Below are 17,460 nucleotides of genomic sequence, written 5' to 3'. Positions count from 1 at the left end.
CACACACACACACACACACATATTGCACCCATGCACGGGATGGTGTATGGCAGCAGCGGGGGAGGTTGCACCCTGCACCGGTCCTGCGGGGAGGGGGCTTTAGCGTTTGTTGTTCTCCTGACACAGTATATCAGCCTGGGCTGAAGATGTCCATAGAAAATTAAGCCGAAGAACAGTGTCCTTCCACGAGGCTGATGGCCCTGATACTGCAATGGTGAGCCCAGATAAGAGACACACAGAAAGTGCGATTAAAACACACACAGCTGGCAGACAGCGTAACCACGGAGACCGAGACCCACGCTATCTGCTTATGACCTTGTGCGGATACATGCAGCTGCGTGGTAAAGGCACAAGTAGGAGGACCGTGTGTAAGATCCCAGTACAAACACTGACGGTCACAGGGGGAGGTCTGCTTCAAACCCGAGAAAATATCAAATACAAATGACTGTATGAAGAACCTGAAAGGCACAGGCCTTCCTGTAGCAACTGTGGGTGATGTCAAACGCAAACCACAAACCAGATGCATGAAAAACATGGGGCACCATGGCCAGGGTGGTGCTGATGAGCCAGAGGATAGGGGAAGCTAAATGAACTGAGCGATGGTCCCGCTAGGCTTACAGTTTGTCAGTAGGGGGCGACAAGCCTGAGAACTACAAAGAATCTACTTGTTATCCGCAAGGTTAGTGATGTGTGGTTAGCTGTGTTTTCCTTCTGGGTTGTGTTATTGATACAGTGCGGTCAGCATTTGACATGCGCTGGTCATAGATCAGTGCTCCTGAAGACAGGCCCTCCTGCCCCCCACACACACACACACACACACACACACACACACACACACACACACACACACACACACACACACAAACACACACACACACACACAAGCCCATTTCCCACACCTAGCTACAGTCCTTAGTAAGACTTTAATGATTTTGCCTCCTAATCTGATGTATGCTGAGGCTTTGACAGGTGCAGGGACTCCCTGTTACCACTGGGGGGCAACAGCAGGCACCAGGATTCTTCACTGTATGGACCACAAACCCCATGCAGCGGCCAAGGGTAGCAATCTGGACAGAGTGGAAGATGACACCAAAAAATGGAAAGGCTACAGGACTACTTATCTCCATATAGGCCACAACCGTATCTGATGAGTGGAGCAGAACATGGAGCCCTGTGTAATATATTTACCGGATAAAGCCACCTGACTGTGAGGTTCCTGCCCGTAATGGGGAGAGCAGCCCCTCAGTCTTGGGGTCACAGCTAATCGCAGGTTCTCCAGGTTTTCCAGAAGAACCTGCACACCTCATGTTCACCTCCACAGGCACCCTGCTCCTGTCTTCAGCTGATCTAGGGTCCATTCAGCTCAGTGGCTAAATACTAACCCGGGGGGTGGAGTTTGTTGAGTGGCCATACATCCCACTGCCTACTCCGACTGCATAGGAATGCTAACCCCTACACCAAACTCCCCCCCCCCGATAGAGAGAGGACCACCAGCTGGGTCCCAAGAATGTTAACCCTAATCCACCCACCCCCCCGACAGAGAGAGGACCACCAGCTGGGTGCCGGGGAATGCCCGCCTGCCCTCCTGTGGACTCGACCCCCAGACCTGCCTGACCTCGGCCAGCTGTGGCAGGGGTGTGCCCCTGCTCTGGGGGGTGGGCATCGGCACTACCCATGCACGAGATCTCTACCCCTTTCTAATACAAACTTAAAAAAAATAAGTGGGATTATCATTATGACAAAATAAATATTTGTGTTGTCAGAGTATCTATCCATGGCTCAAATAAAAAGTAGAATTACAAATAATTTAAAAAACAGCAACAAAAAGCTTCCTTTTCTCTGTGACATTTCAAAATGTCAGCCTGTCGATCGTTCTCTCTCTCTCCCTCTCTCTCCCTCTCTCTCTCCCTCTCTCTCTCCCTACCTCTCTCTCTCTCTCTCTCCCTCTCTCTCTCTCCTCCTCTGGCCGCTGTAAAAGAGGCATAACCCTCTGCTTATACAGGGCACATGTATGTCTCCCCATCACACCTCACACCTCCACGGTGCCGCCTGCGCATTTAATTTCACTTTCATCTCGCATTTTTTGTGTTGAACTGATCCCCGGCTTTCAGGGAGGTGGCGGCATCCACCAGGATGTGACGACACAAGAGTGTTGCATTACTCTGTTGCTAGGTTGCATGGGTGTATTGGGGGTGAAGTTTACAGAGATGGGGGGGAGGCCTGGAACTCTAGGGGAGAGCCACACTCAGGTGCTGGGGAGGGGTGAGGACGCAGCGGTGGACATACAAGGAGGGACACTCACCTGCCACAGAGTTGGGCCGCTGCATTGCCAGCGACGAGGAGGTGGTGTGCAGAGGTCGAGGCGGTGGGAGTGGCCTCCCCATGAGCAGGGGGGCGGGGCCTGGGCCGGCTGGCTCCTCCTCCGCCACAGGCGAGCAGGCATCGGCTCGTGCTGCCCGCATGGGTCCGTGTCGCCGGCTGTCCCTTAGGCCGCCCTCCTTCCTCCACTCCAGGCTAGAACCTCCACGCTCCTCATTCTCCGAGGAGCTGGTCACGGTGGCTGCGGAGGCAGGGAGACGGGAGCCCATCACAGCAGCGGCCCCACACTCACTCACAGCACGGGGACGACGTGCGGCGACTGTCTGAGGGGCGTGTAACAGGTGTGGCCCCACAGGTGTCTGTAACCACGGCGTCTTTACTTAACCGGCACTTTAATCTAAAGCCACATACAATTATCCAATGAATGCAGCTGGGTAATTAACTGAAGCGGATTGAGCTGGGTAACGCTCAGGGACAAGCGGCAGCATCTCTGTGGGGCCGGCTGAAAAGGGTGCGATACCGCTGTCAATCAGAGGCCATTTTTATAAGCAGGAATGCAGTCAGGTGTGAATGTGAGGAAGATGAGGGGAGAAGGACGAACGGGCATCTTCTTCCCCTGTGGTTTTGGACAGGGGTCTCTTCCGATGGGAGAAAATCCATTAACTTTCCAGAACTTTTAAAAAAAAGACACTAAAATATCAAAACCTTGAGGGAGAAACTGAGCTCAGTGGCAACCGACCAGTAATAGGAGGCATTCATCCAATCAGGAGGCATCCATCCAATCAGAGGAGGCATCCATCCAATCAGAAGAGGCATCCATCCAATCAGAGGAGGCATCCACTAGTCAGTAAACCAAGCTTAACAGGCAATACGAATTTCATCTGACTGGACTGAATATAGGAAACGTGACTCAGGACATCTACAGAAATAAAGACATGAGAATAAAACATCCCATTTTTGTTTAGCTGTTGATTCCCCCCCCCCCAACATTTTCAGAAAATCACGTTTTCTCCATTCACAGCATAAAGCACTTTTTATAACATACATCAATCAGCAGCAGGTTATTATAACCTGCCCACAGATATAAAACACCCAGCACTCCAAGCAATATGCTGTTTTTAAAATGGTCACCGCTTGATGTAAATAATTCCAGTCCATTCTTGATAGGCCCTCAGTATGGGGGTCTTTTAAAGACATAGGAAGTGTCACATCTCTGATTCTATGACAGACTAATGGATTGCCCCCCCCCCTTGATCTTATCCAGTAAACTGAGACCCTCTTAACCTGGGTGGCTTATGTTGAGAAACAGTTAAAAACACCTTACATAACGCGATGGCGAACACAGCTTCAAAGCCGACATTAATTATTCAGCTGTTATGATACCGAACCGGGTGTCAGAGACATGACTCAGACCCGAGCAGGTCCACTGCAGCTCGCCGCCGCCACGCAGGACTGCTGCTGCCGGGACCACAGTGAGCCAAGGTGAAGTCTCTTCCTGTTTACTGTCACTGGAAAGGATGCTTCTGCACACCAGCCAATAACCTAAGCATTCCTGCTAAGGTGCCCGGCTGCCAATATGATGGACACATGTCCCAGCCAATGAAAAGGGCTGTCGTTAACTGCCATGTTAACTTCGTTGTTATATCTTTGCTTAGTACTAGAATGAACTGAATTCAATGGAAGAGATTCACTAGAGGAAATGACATAATCCTTGGCATACAATCAGAACACTGGATCTAGGAGTTAAAGACTGAAGAGCATAAAAGCCGGGAACAGACTGGAGAACATAGCGAATAATGTTCCAGTTTTAGCGAGGGACTTTTATTGTGATAGCTAGTGGTCCTCCATTATACTGTAGTAGGGGGCCACTGACATTCCTGAGCAGCAGGGGATTCTGGGATGTATATGTTGACGGAAAGCCAGAGGTGTCAGTGGTTGGAAATAGCAGTCCCTAGTTTTTGGTTTTGGTCTGTACTCACCGATGATGCCGCTGTCCTTGCTCTCCAGGGTGGAGCTGGGGCTGGGGACGGCCCCGCAGGGGGGCGGTCGGCTGGCACGGCTGCTGAGGGTGGAGCAGGGGCTGTCCGTGCTGGGGGAGGTCGTGCTGCTGGTCAGGGTGGAGCAGGGACTCACTCCTTGGCTAGGCGCAGTACACTAGTGTGCGGGCGGGGGGAGTGGGCATCATAAGCATGACATCACCACCATGACACCATCATTATGATGCAACCAGCATGACATCATCATTATGACAGAACCAACATGACATCATCAGCATGACATTTTCCCTATGATATCATCACTATGACATCATGAGAGACTCAGCTCTGCTTCCCATTCAGGGCAGCTCAAGCACACACAGAGTACTGTCTGTGAACCAGCTACGAAGGGAACAGTGTGACCTCTAATTTGTTCCTAATGTACATGTGGCAGCACTGAATATTTGCAGTCATGTTAGTACCAGCTTTCCGTACAAATGAAACCAAGTACCTTGAACTCCCCAGGGGGTCCCACTCAGGACTTGGGCCTAAGGTTTTGCGACCGCGTTTCCCCATGCGCTGCGGCACAGACCGCATGATAAGGGCCTGACCTGACCCACTAACATCCTCTCAGGCCGCGCCATGCAGACGAAATACTCACTCTTATCTCTAATGCACCTGGATGCTACCAGAGCAAGTCCCAGCAGACAGCCGGCCTGCAGAGTCCTGAGACAAATTAATGCGAGGTCTCCCCCATAAAGAAACACTGACTCTCAGCAAACATCATCTGGGCCGGGCTAACTTAATATTCTTTTCAGTCTTGAAACACATTTTCTCTAATCCAGTCCAAGATGGAATTTAAATAACTCAGTCCAGCCAGTACAAACACAAAAAAACACACACACAATGTTCCTCAAACCAGAACAGAAACATTAGCAGCATTCTTTGGCAACTAACACTGTGTTTTATTTTTTTAGATGTACAAGGTCGAGGGAGCGGCTGTCAGCAGGTGACTGCAGGCATGAGGACAGACACCCTCGTCAATCTGGCTTTGCCATGATTCTCCACTCTGTAGGCTCACAGACAACAAGCACATCAGACAAACTGAGAATCGGCGTAAGCTTGATCTGAGATCAGCCACCTGCCACCTGCAAACAGGCAGCACACGTCCGACCCATTAAAATGTACCTAGGAGACTCTTATCCAAAGATTATTAAACAACTAATCTACCCTTCGATGCCTTAATCATTCATCTAGCTGGATAATTTTACAACAGTGCAACTCCCTCCTGTGGGATAAAGCCGAGTCCGGTTACAAATCCAGGCCTTGAAAGCTACTTGTTCCGGGAGGGGGTTAGGTGCTGACAGCAGGCGTCCATCTGGGACTAAACCCCACAGCATTTCAGACAACTTCAACCATTCACATCCGATCTGGATGGGAATGGAACAAGGCTGTGAGCTTTAGCCGCCCCAACACAGGCCTATATGCACACGGAGAACTACGGAAATCTACTGAAAACGGCTCATTGAGCGCAACCCTCTGCCAAGGCTCTCTGCTGATATCAAGGCCAGGTCTCCTTAATAAAGGAGTCTCCCGGTTCTCAGCACCAATCAGCAGAACCGAACACAAAGACGACATAGCTGCCCCCGCACCAAGGCGAACCGGCGTGCACTCGGCTACGACGGAACGTCCAGCCTACACAGAACCGCACGTACCCCTGGGAGCTGCAGAAGCCAGCTTGAGACACAACATGCGACCTGGCGCAAGAACACAGACTGGAGAGTGAACCCAAAACAGTGAAACAAAGTGCTACCTATCAGTGCAGAAATTACTGCCGCTTCAAACACGACGGCTATCATGCTGTTACATGGACAAAGAAGCCAGTAAATCCAGTTGCAATACATGACTTTCCCATAATCGATGTCCCTTCTCTCTCTCTCTCTCTCTCTCTCTCGTGCTTGATTCTGCAGCAGCAACATCTGGGGGTCGGCTAGGGGCGCACGTCCAAAATACCTTTTTCTCATTCCTGTCCTCCATGGGTATGCCAGCAGCGGCCGGGATGCCCTCTCCCAATAGGAATCCCAGCCGGGTCATCAGCTCCTGAGTGGCAGGCGAGGAGGCGGAGCTCAGCTCCCGCTGGGGGCGTGGCTCTGCAAGACAAATGGGCGGGGTTAGAGACGGTGAAAGCCCCGATGACCACACCTGTGAGCACAGCCATCTCACCCACGCGGCAGGTCAGGGCTGTGCATCTGCACACCAGCTACACCGTCTCTCAGCCATGGTCCCTTCATTTTTTTTCTTGAATGGCAGTTAGATCCCATGAGAGGCAAAGAGAGCGGAGGTGTTCATTTTCCTGTGTGGCAGGCTGGGGACAGGCCGGCTGGCAGGGAGGCAGGAAAGATGGCACCCAGGAAATTATTCACTTTGCTGACTTTTCTCTAATCTCTTCTTGGTGGATTTAATGTGATCCTTCTGGGTCCTGGAAGGTGCAGCCCGGGCTGTGCATTCAGCACACACGGAAGGCGTCCTCCAATGACCACGGTTCATTCATGAGAGATGCCCGCCCTCCTATGCATGCCGGCCAATCGCAGGGCTTTGGGGGGGGGGGGTGAGGCATCTGCCCTCTCAGATGGCCCATGGCCACTTCTGCATCCAACTGATGACAGCAGCAAACCGTATGTGAGCAGGGAGCCAGGGCCCAGCACAGGCCAGTGCATTACTGCTTTCCATTCGAACTCTGAAGTCTCAGTCAGAAATTTCATCTCTAATCCTAAAGTTGGGATTCCGAATCAGAAAGTTGGAGGATCCTCTGCAACCCCGACCTCAGAATTCAAGATGGCTGCGCCCTTCATCAACAGGAGTGAGAGCTTTAGTCATATACTGTTAATTACCACTCATGTTTTACTCGTGGCTCGTTAAATCAGTCGTACACTCAGTCCTGTGCAGCTGCTATCTGTGGACATGTTGCTATGGTGTTTTTACGCACAAAGTACCATTTAAACTGGGGTACCTTAAATCAGAGATGTTGTGCTGGTTTGGTACTGGTGTAGCACCGCTACTGCACATGAAGCTGGTCGATCAGCACCAAAACACAACATACGCTGGTATAACCAACGTGCATTATACTGGATATGCTGGTAAGCAGCTACGCTGCTCTACGCTGATTTTTCAGCAGGCGTCTAGGTGAGCAACAAATCCTGCTTTTGGAAATACTTCCTACAGACCTACACTGCTTCTTGTCTCTTATCTCAGACTACTCCAGACGGGCCTGGCAGTCAGGAAGACGTGAATCTGGCCCGGGAGCCAAAAGTTCTGAACTAACTTTCGGAGCCTGCAATACGTTTGTGAAAAGAAGTGACACAATAAAATTCAGTTTTCGGTGGTCTAATCCAGTCCACACTTATATAGGACACGGGCTGTGCGCTGTTCCAAGTGTCCTTATTACATTTACATAAAATATCTGGTGGAAAAAACTAATTTTATGTACTTTTGGCGCACGCTGCTGCACTCAGGGTAAATCCAGTTACCCATGACACTACAAAACTCATACCATAAAATACCCTGAGGTTCGATGGGGGCCTTGTCTTTGAATCAGGGTTCAACAGGTTAACCCAGCCACCGACAGCCCGGCAGCAGCCTTCACCCAATTGGAAATCAGTTCAAATATGTTACTCGGTACTCGTGATTCACCGTGCACCAGTGCAGCCAACCTAGCAGTGCTAGCTGGTGGAGCCGATCTGCTAAAACTCCAGAACGACTGTCATACAGTGCCGACCTAAAGCAATCCTGGGAGCTCAGTTAAACCAGACTACAAATCCACAAAGATAAGTCACACGTCGACCTTAACCATCGCCATACTTCCCCCAGAGAGTCATCGATCCTCCCCCAGACACCAGGCTGCGTAAACACAGCAGTTTTCACTGATCATATAAACACATCGTTCGGCTGCTGGGGACACTCAAACCCGGATTAAATCGATGACAGCGGCCGCTTAGCCTAACTGGAATAGCAAAAAATAGAAAAGGAAACTAAACAGCACACTGAGGGTACAGACCCACGTTGCTTCCAAACAGGCTTGGAAGTTACTGTAGTAATTAATGCTCTATTTACGATGCAAGATCGAGGTCACCACGACAAATAATGGTAATGGCCTCATACTTACTAATTCCCTCCTTGAGTCAGTGGTAGGAGTAGACACCTGAGCCCCACCTCGTGCCTCGTGCAAATGGATCAGTCTCAGTGATTCACGCTGTGCTAAACCTACCATCATCCCAACACCACCTCTCAGTACCACCTGCTGCCCTTACTGCCAGTGTGTACTGTCATAAAAGGCCGCAGTTGCCAGTGAGTACTGTCATAAAAGGCCGCAGTTGCCAGTGTGTAATGTCATAAAAGGCCGCAGTTGCCAGTGTGTACTGTCATAAAAGGCCACAGTTGCCAATGTGTACTGTCATAAAAGGCCGCAGTTGCCAGTGTGTACTGTCATAAAAGGCCGCAGTTGCCAGTGTGTAATGTCATAAAAGGCCGCAGTTGCCAGTGTGTACTGTCATAAAAGGCCGCAGTTGCCAGTGTGTACTGTCATAAAAGGCCACAGTTGCCAGTGTGTAATGTCATAAAAGGCCGCAGTTGCCAGTGTGTAATGTCATAAAAGGCTGCAGTTGCCAGTGTGTAATGTCATAAAAGGCCGCAGTTGCCAGTGTGTACCGTCATAAAAGGCCGCAGTTACCAGTGTGAATATCACGGCTCCAAACCAAAGCACATTATTGTTTATTCCGCTTGTATTTCATTTAGTTTTGCTCCACCCAGTGTTACTTCTGTAAGGTCAAGGCTGTGCCCCCCCCCTCCCCCGCTCATCCCAGGTGGCACATTTTACATTCAGAAACAAAACCTTTAGTCTCATTCCACAGCTTCTAAAGGTCACATCTTGGGATTTGTCGTTTCCGGTGGGCAGTAAAATCGTTTCCCCATCCCGACAGCCCGGCTTTGTTCCTCTCCCTGTATTTCTGACCTCCCCCCCCGGGGCAGAACAAACAGACCACAAGTACACAAAGTCAACATTTGCAAAGTCAGATAAAGGGTTAGTGACTGCGTGAAAGACCAGTCCCCCCCACTCCCCAACTTTGAACCCCATTTGTGGATAAATACAGACTCTTTGTGTTAAGAGGGAGGGGGTGGTTCTCAAAACATCCCCATGGGGGGCACGTTTGCACCTGGGGGATTAGTACAGCTGGCCACTTAAGAGCACAGTGGCGAATAAAACACATTGACGTTTCTGTGGTCGATGGACCCTGAAGAATGTGCGTCGAATGACACGATCTGAGGCTGCAGACGAGACAGACCAAAGCCCAGGGGCTTCAGCATTCACACCAGCGCTGGGACCAAGGTCTCTTTCCTCCGCGAAGGGAACCAATTTTCTCCAGGTGGCTGATGTTATGAGGAACCTTTATTGTTTCTGTGACTGACAAAAAAAAATGGCAGACTCTAGGGTAATCTGTATGGGGAAAAGTGGCTGTTCTTTGTGGACGGGACCAAGCTTGAGAGTCTCATTGAATTAATTAGTGAACAGAATTAAGCTCTGGAATGCAACATCGTATAATGTAATATAATGGAATGCAACAAGGGGGAACCCACGCTCATCACCATGTAAACCACAATCCAGCTAGAGTGCATTACAGACAGGCCATGCCGTCCTCACAGTGCAGGGCGTGGCCTGAATGTTTCAGATCTACCAGCGAAAATGTTTGTCTAGACAAATAAAATGCTAGGCTAGGCTTCAAGCGAAACGGTCTATGCTTTGAGAATTTCAATTAATAATGGTTCAGGTCCTAAGTCAGTAAGTTGTTTTTGCTCTCTAAAAATGAGCTAAACTGGGAAGCTGTTTGCTTCCAAGACCCTATATGAACATTGTTTTTTTTTGCCGAACAAATTCTTTGGAAATTTGTTCAGTGGACGTAATTGTGAACATATGTATTATAATTAATCAGTTCCAGTTCAAGTCATAAAAGCGGAATCTTACTTATGGGATACCTTTGAAATGAAGCAATTCTTGTAGCGACGAGCAATTACCAGCAATTATGGTAAAGTCACGGTTTAAACAGAGGACACACAGGCAGCGCAGCAAATGAGTGACCACAAGAGACGACACATAAAGGATGTTGAGTTCAGAGACCTTCAAGACAGGCAGCTAACCCTTAAAAATCAGCCCTGAGTCCGGGGAAAAACATCCACAAACACACATGCACTGCAAGATTCCCTCGACAAAAAAAAAAAAGGATAAGTACCATTTTCTAACAAAAGGGGGTGTGGTTGCTAGCTAATCAGACTCAGTCACCTATGGTTCAGTATGCAGTGGTGACCAGAACATAGACTGAACAGTAGCTGAACAGCTGTAGAATATGGGGCGAGGGGGGTGCAGAGCGAGAATCAGAGCTGCCGACAAAAATTCGCTGACCAAGAGTGTTAAAGGCCCTCAGACCCATTTATCATGGCCTCTACAATTAGGCAGTGAAATACAAACCAGTGCGGCGGAGAGCTGGGTGAGATGAAGCAAGGCTAATATTTACACGGGACGGGACAGAAATCAGGCTGTGGTGTGGAGGCGCTCGAGTCTGGCAGATAATTACAGTAATGAGTGTGTTTACCGGCATATAATTAAAGGCGGGTGTGTCCGCGGGGCCGCAGCAGCTATCTGCACCGCCACTGAGCACCCCCCCCCCCCCCCCCCCCCCCGCTCCCAAGGCCTCCAGCACAAGCACAACTGTCGGTATACAAGGTCAGGCGAAGGGTGAAATCCCCACCTCCCCGCAGAACACAATTAGCGTTTATGACGCCGTCTGAGAGGGATGGAAATGAACAAGCTGCAAGAAGCCTGCTGGAAAATTGAATGGAGGGACAAGCATAAGCGCCTTCTAGAAAAGAGGCTGGTGGCCACACCTCTGAACCGCAGAGCCCCGTCTTCACACTGCCATCGCTCGGACCTCCTGGCCACACCCACCACCTCCAAAATCCAACAGCCAAACAAAACTTCTGGTCTAACTCCTCAAACGCCAGGTTACCAGCTGCCCAATTACTGCTGACCTTTGACCTCATTTATGCAAGAGAGGCACAGAACATGCGGCAACAGAAGCAATTCGATACACAGACATCGCTAATGATAGTGTGCGCCTCTGGTTATCTCCTTAAATCCCTCATCAAGGTTGGTGGTTTCACATGTAATTTCAATTTCGCAAAGTTTTCGGAGGGATTAATTGCAGCCCTCTGCAGAGACTGCTAACAAGGCCGCGCAGAGGCCAGAAGTTTCTCTTAATTAAAAGGATGCTCCTCAGCGAAGTTGAGGGATTCCGACGTTAATGGTGAAATTTGCGTTAATTACAGCCCCCATCTCTGAGCCGTCACGAAGACCTTATTTTCTACAGAAAAACAAAGTTAAACACGCCGACCTCTGGCCCACAAGAGGCTCTTAGCCATCGTTGCCGAGCTGCATATCCACAAAGGCCCTGGGAGTGTCAAAGCACGAGCTGCCCCTCAATGCAAGGCCTTCTGTCACTTTTCCTGTGAATCACAACACTTACGTCAAGACGGCAACGCAGGTGATAGATATAAGCGGATATTTAAACTTTTTATTTATACATCCAAAAGTGCTAAATTATAGCCGCTGCCACTTCTAGCAGAGCCGTTACGGCTGCTGCTTTTTCTTTCTATAACCAGAGTCATTCTTTGCTGGCAACACTGCCCTCATTACCGTAACTCCTCAAATACGCCACACCCTCATCATTACTGTGCCTGTAGAACTTCCTGAGAAGCCACGTGTGGGACCCACTCATCTGCTGCCCTGTGAGGTGACTCTTATCGCAGCAATCAGCATTCAGTAGAGGTCAAACTCTCCAGGAGCAGGTCATCAGAAATGGGCCCCAGCTGTCTGGAAGTCCTGCGAAGAGTAACAGCAGGGTGGGGTTTGGACTCCCTAGAAGGCTGAACTGTTCCTATAAGCATCACCAGGCTAACTGCCCCCCCCCCCCCACAGGCTGGTGTGCATGCAGGTCTTCCATGTGACCACGCAGCTGGCGAATCCTGGAAACGCTAGCCTGTTTTAAAGGCAAAGCACTGGGGGGGTGGCGCTTCATTCCATCCACGACCCCAGGGCTCACAGGCCTCCAACACCCTCCCCCAAAACACCAAATATGCCGACGGTGACAGATGGCCACTAACGCCATTAGAACCATACAGAACAATTAATCCTGTGGTTAACGGAAGATTAAGTGCATGTTCAAACCCATGTTTGTGACCAGGTCAGCATGGACTTGTGTAGGGAGCATGCATACACAGGGAGCGGCCGGATCAGCGTGCAGAGCGTGCGTAAACAGGGAGCGGCCGGATCAGCGTGCGGAGCGTGCGTAAACAGGGAGCGGCTGGATCAGCGGCCGGATCAGCGTGCGGAGCGTGCGTAAACAGGGAGCGGCCGGATCAGCGTGCGGAGCGTGCGTAAACAGGGAGCGACTGGATCAGTGTGCGGAGCGTGCGTTCACAGGGAGCGGCCGGATCAACGTGCGGAGCGTGCGTAAACAGGGAGCGGCCGGATCAGCGTGCGGAGCGTGCGTAAACAGGGAGCGGCCGGATCAGCGTGCGGAGCGTGCGTAAACAGGGAGCGGCCGGATCAGCGTGCGGAGCGTGCGTTAACAGGGAGCGGCCGGATCAGCGTGCGGAGCGTGCGTAAACAGGGAGCGGCTGGATCAGCGGCCGGATCAGCGTGCGGAGCGTGCGTAAACAGGGAGCGACTGGATCAGCGTGCGGAGCGTGCGTAAACAGGGAGTGGCCGGATCAGCGTGCGGAGCGTGTGTAAACAGGGAGCGGCCGGATCAGCGTGCGGAACGTGCGTAAACAGGGAGCGGCTGGATCAGCGTGCGTTCACAGGGAGCAGCCGGATCAACGTGCGGAGCGTGCGTAAACAGGGAGCGGCCAGATCAGCGTGCGGAGCGTGCGTAAACAGGGAGCGGCCGGATCAGCGTGCGGAGCGTGCGTAAACAGGGAGCGGCCGGATCAGCGTGCGGAGCGTGCGTAAACAGGGAGCGGCCGGATCAGCGGCCGGATCAGCGTGCGGAGCGTGCGTAAACAGGGAGCGGCCGGATCAGCGTGCAGAGCGTGCGTAAACAGGGAGCGGCCGGATCAGCGTGTGGAGCGTGCGTAAACAGGGAGCAGCCGGATCAGCGTGCGGAGCGTGCGTAAACAGGGAGCGGCCAGATCAGCGTGTGGAGCATGCGTACACAGGGAGTGGCAGGATCAGCGTGCGGAACGTGCGTAAACAGGGAGTGGCTGGTTCAAAGCTGAGCCGTACTTCAGCATTATAAAGGCATCATGCTCCTTGTTGGGGTGACAGTTTGGACAGGAAGGTCACAGGGTCCTGTTTCCGGGCTTTTTGTAGAAAACTCCTCCCAGATTCCCCTTCCTCAGCCTGGACACATCCTGGGGTGACTATCGGCTCGACCATCACTCACTCTCTTAGACGTCTGGGCATTATGCATCCTTGACATCAGCCGTTCTCTCCAGGCATGGCGGCCAACTTCCCGCAATGTCTGGTGACCCAATAAGAGGACTGGGAGATGGGGATGTGTACCTGTTACTTTGTGAACCTACGACCTTCTCCTGCCACGCAGACAAAAGAAAGCAAGAGGCTACTGCAGTGGTGCCCTCTGCTGCCTGGTTTTACCTTATGATACTTGGCGCACGCAAAACTCTTAGTATCTCCCCGAGGATGTCATGGATCTTGGACAGGTGACCAAACATCTCTGCATCATCATTCAATGGTCTTCAGCTGCAATATGGCTCAGCACTTCCAAGTTAAGGGTTAGCTGTAGAAAAAGGCTGGTGCAATGCACCTCTGCAGTGCACTATATGTGCATCACTCAGGATTTTCAGGATCTCTCTGTAGTTTAAGTCCTGCTACCATCCACAGTAGCCAAGATCAGAGTTGCAACATTCCATGCTTCAGATCCAATGCAGTGTAGCAAAATGCTACTTTTGCCCTGAACCAAAAAGATTATGTGGGCTGGTACCTTGTCGAATATGTGTGACTGGCTGGGACCATTCAGCCTCAAACGCCACAAGGCAAAGAATTACAGAAGTGTGACACATTGCAAAATCCATCAACCACGTTAGTCGTTCCTTAACTCTACTTGAATGACTTCTGAAAAAAGCACTCGACATCAGTATCCTAAAACTCTGACTGTGAGAGAAGTTTGGGGGGGGCAGAATAGTGTGATTTAAGAGGTGGGAAGCTGGGGGAAAGTTTGCTAGCTTATTGCCGCTTGTTGAGGTCTCAGCCATAGTATAACTAATACTGCGTTCCATTTAAACTCACAAGCCGGAATTCCGACTCGGAACGTCTGAGGCACCTCTGCAACCCTGACCTCAGAATTCAAGATGGCTGCGCCCTTCATCAACAGAAGTGAGAGCTTTAGTTATATACTGTTTATTAGCACTTATATCTTTTTTTGTGTTTCATTACATCGATCGTACACACAGTACTGTCCGACTGCTATCTGTGGACATGTTGCTATGGTGTTTTTAGGCACAAAACACTGCATAATGCGCTATCAACTGCTAACAATCAATCTGGCTAGAGCTGAGGCTTGTTTCCAAAAGCAGGTTTTTTTTTGCTCAGCCAGACAACTTGTCAGATTTAAGGTAGTCTGTGCTAAATGTAAGTGAATGAAGATAAAGGCCATTTATACCTGGGGACCCTAAATCTGACAAGTTCACCAGCTAAGGTAGAAATCCTGTTTGTGAAACAGGTCCGTTGGTATTGCTAAATGGCTTTACAACTTGCTGCACTGGACACGGTTCACTCAGGTGTGACATCATTCCCAGCTTTGACCTCTCCAAGTTAAATGGGACGCAGAGGAACTGTCAGTGGAGTCAGGACCGTCCTGCTCGGATCCCACAGAATGACACCATTGGCTGTCTTACATCAAAGCCCCGATTGTTCCAGCCAATACTAATCTTTCACCACCTCACGTCGCGGGAGTCTGAAATGATGGCCTACAGTCACTACAGCGACATGGTTGGCCTGGTACTAAGCTACTGCTGGTACTCAACCTGGCAGAAGGGTAGCCCCACGGTCATGCCCACCTTGTCGTGGCCAAACAGCAACCACACCGGGAACTCGGAGCTGGTCCACCTCCAAAGTGATCCACGCAAGCCGGGTGATGGGGAACCACATTTCACTAATGAGGGACGTGCACATGGCTCAGCCCTGGTGTGCAAATCGCACTAACACCACACACTTACACGCCGACACCAAACTTCTGGACTATCTGTTCATACCCAATGGATCCTTTGCTTGTTCCTATAGTTCCCTCATGTACACAGACACAGCAAAACAGCAAAAATGAAACATCAAAAACCAGAGACTACATCTCAACATCTACATCATGAGAAGCTCTCAGCGCGCGCGCGCACACACACACACACCCACACACGCGCAGTCGGCAATAAACATCTAGCAATAAACAATCAGTGACCAGCGGCATCCCACCATCAGAGACTGGAAATACAGACAATCTCAGACGACACGGACACTAACAACGAAAATCGGAACATAAACATAGAAAGCTCATCCCCAGCTCACGACTGCATAACTGAGCAGAGACACAAACTGTGTACACACACACACACACACACACACACACACACACACACACACACACACACACACCTGAATCAGCTGGGGTCCTTCTCTCCGCTGAACTTTTCAGAGGATGAAAATCAGGTTCACGCCACTTCTCCATGACAGCTTGACCCCATCACTGGGCTATGCTGCTCTTTACACACACAAACACACACACACTCACCATTGTGGGCAGTCTCTGTGTGCTGGGCCACCTTCCTCAGCGCAGAGACGATGGTATCTCCGGGTATGCAAGGGCTCTCCACGTACTTGGGCTTCCTGATTGGACCTGTGGGTAAGCCGAGTGAGCGAGCAAGCGAGAGAGAGGGAGAGTGGGAGAGAGAGAGAGAGAGAGAGAGAGGGGAAGAGAGAGTGAGAGAGGAAGAAAGGGAGAGCAAGATCGTTGAAGAGGGAGAGAATAAATAGGGAAAAAAGAGTGAAAGAGAGAGAGATTAAGTGAGTGGAAGCGAAAAGGAACAGAGAGAATGAGCAAGTGAGAGAGGAAGAGAGAGAATCTATACTGGATTAAATGCTTCCAGATGGGTGCGGTGAGGAGTCTGACTGCCAGTGGGGCTGGCCCGGCCCAGCCTGGCCCGGTCCGGCTGTCCTGTCCCTGTGGTTGTGCGAGTATGCTGCAGGGAGTCCTGCTATAAGACTGCAGGCTACAGAACGGCGAACAGCAGCAGGAAGCCACGGCAACTGATCACTGGGGAATGTCGTGACGTGCGTTTGTTTGCACCGGATCAGCGGTGGACCTGCGTGCTTGTGTGTGTGTGTGTGTGTGTGTGTGTGTGTGTGTGTGTGTGTGTGTGTGTGAGAGACCCATGTTCATGCCTTCAGGGACACTCTGTGGCTCTAATTCCCAGGTGGGTTTCACCATTCAGGCTAACGGCCAATCAGAACCGCCGCTCGCAGTCGCCACTCAGAACCATCATTCAGGTTTCCATTCTGCCTGATAGGTGAAGCATCGCTGCGCTACAGACTGCCCCCGCACCCCCGCACCCTCGTACCCGTGACCATGATGACCCCCCCCATCACCCATTCCCTGTCAAGCTGGCACCAGGAACCAGAGCGCGTCCTTCGGCGCCGCAGATGGGCTCACCGTGAGCGCGAGGCTCCGCCACCAGTACCGACCCGTTAAATTATTTGCCGCGAAGCCGGATGACGCACGACACGATTGGCTATGGGCAGCTGGTAGCCAGGCCGCTCCCCCCCCAAGGCCCCCTGTGTGGAACTCAGCACGTCCTACCTCCCCCTAATGCAGTAAATCAGCCCCCCCCCCCCCCCCCCGAAATGGGACGGCCTAGTTCCACAGCACAGGAAAATGGACACGCTTTGAGCCCCCATGAGGTCTGCAGTTAAAAAAACAATACTGAAGTCACAGAATTAAGGAGCCCCCCCCCCCCCCCCCACACACACACACACATATAAACATGCCATCTGACTCACTGTGGGTCCAGACCACATCACATGGTTAACCCAATAGTAACATGGGGCGTGGTG

General features: G+C 51.0%; 1 protein-coding gene across 3 annotated transcripts in view; it reads right to left on the bottom strand.

Moving 5' to 3' along the window:
• Positions 1-17,460, bottom strand: part of LOC125710281 (protein TANC1-like) — a 74,304-nt gene that overhangs the window by 34,238 nt on the left and 22,606 nt on the right. For 2 of the 3 annotated variants that reach the window (XR_007382949.1, XM_048979848.1), the window contains exons 3-6: positions 16,142-16,246; positions 6,309-6,445; positions 4,299-4,473; positions 2,303-2,560 (exon numbers count right to left, since the gene is read on the bottom strand). Coding sequence is in view for 2 of the 3 variants with exons in the window: in XM_048979848.1 (XP_048835805.1) it covers positions 2,303-2,560; positions 4,299-4,473; positions 6,309-6,445; positions 16,142-16,246 (675 nt within the window). In the remaining variant the exon portion in view is untranslated. The remainder of the gene's footprint in view (positions 1-2,302; positions 2,561-4,298; positions 4,474-6,308; positions 6,446-16,141; positions 16,247-17,460) is intronic. The other variant, XM_048979850.1, reaches the window with a different exon arrangement.

The sequence above is a fragment of the Brienomyrus brachyistius genome, chromosome 16, assembly GCF_023856365.1.
Source record: "Brienomyrus brachyistius isolate T26 chromosome 16, BBRACH_0.4, whole genome shotgun sequence".
In the NCBI taxonomy this organism is placed as follows: Eukaryota; Metazoa; Chordata; class Actinopteri; order Osteoglossiformes; family Mormyridae; genus Brienomyrus; species Brienomyrus brachyistius.
This window is presented reverse-complemented; position numbering and strand designations above follow the sequence as displayed.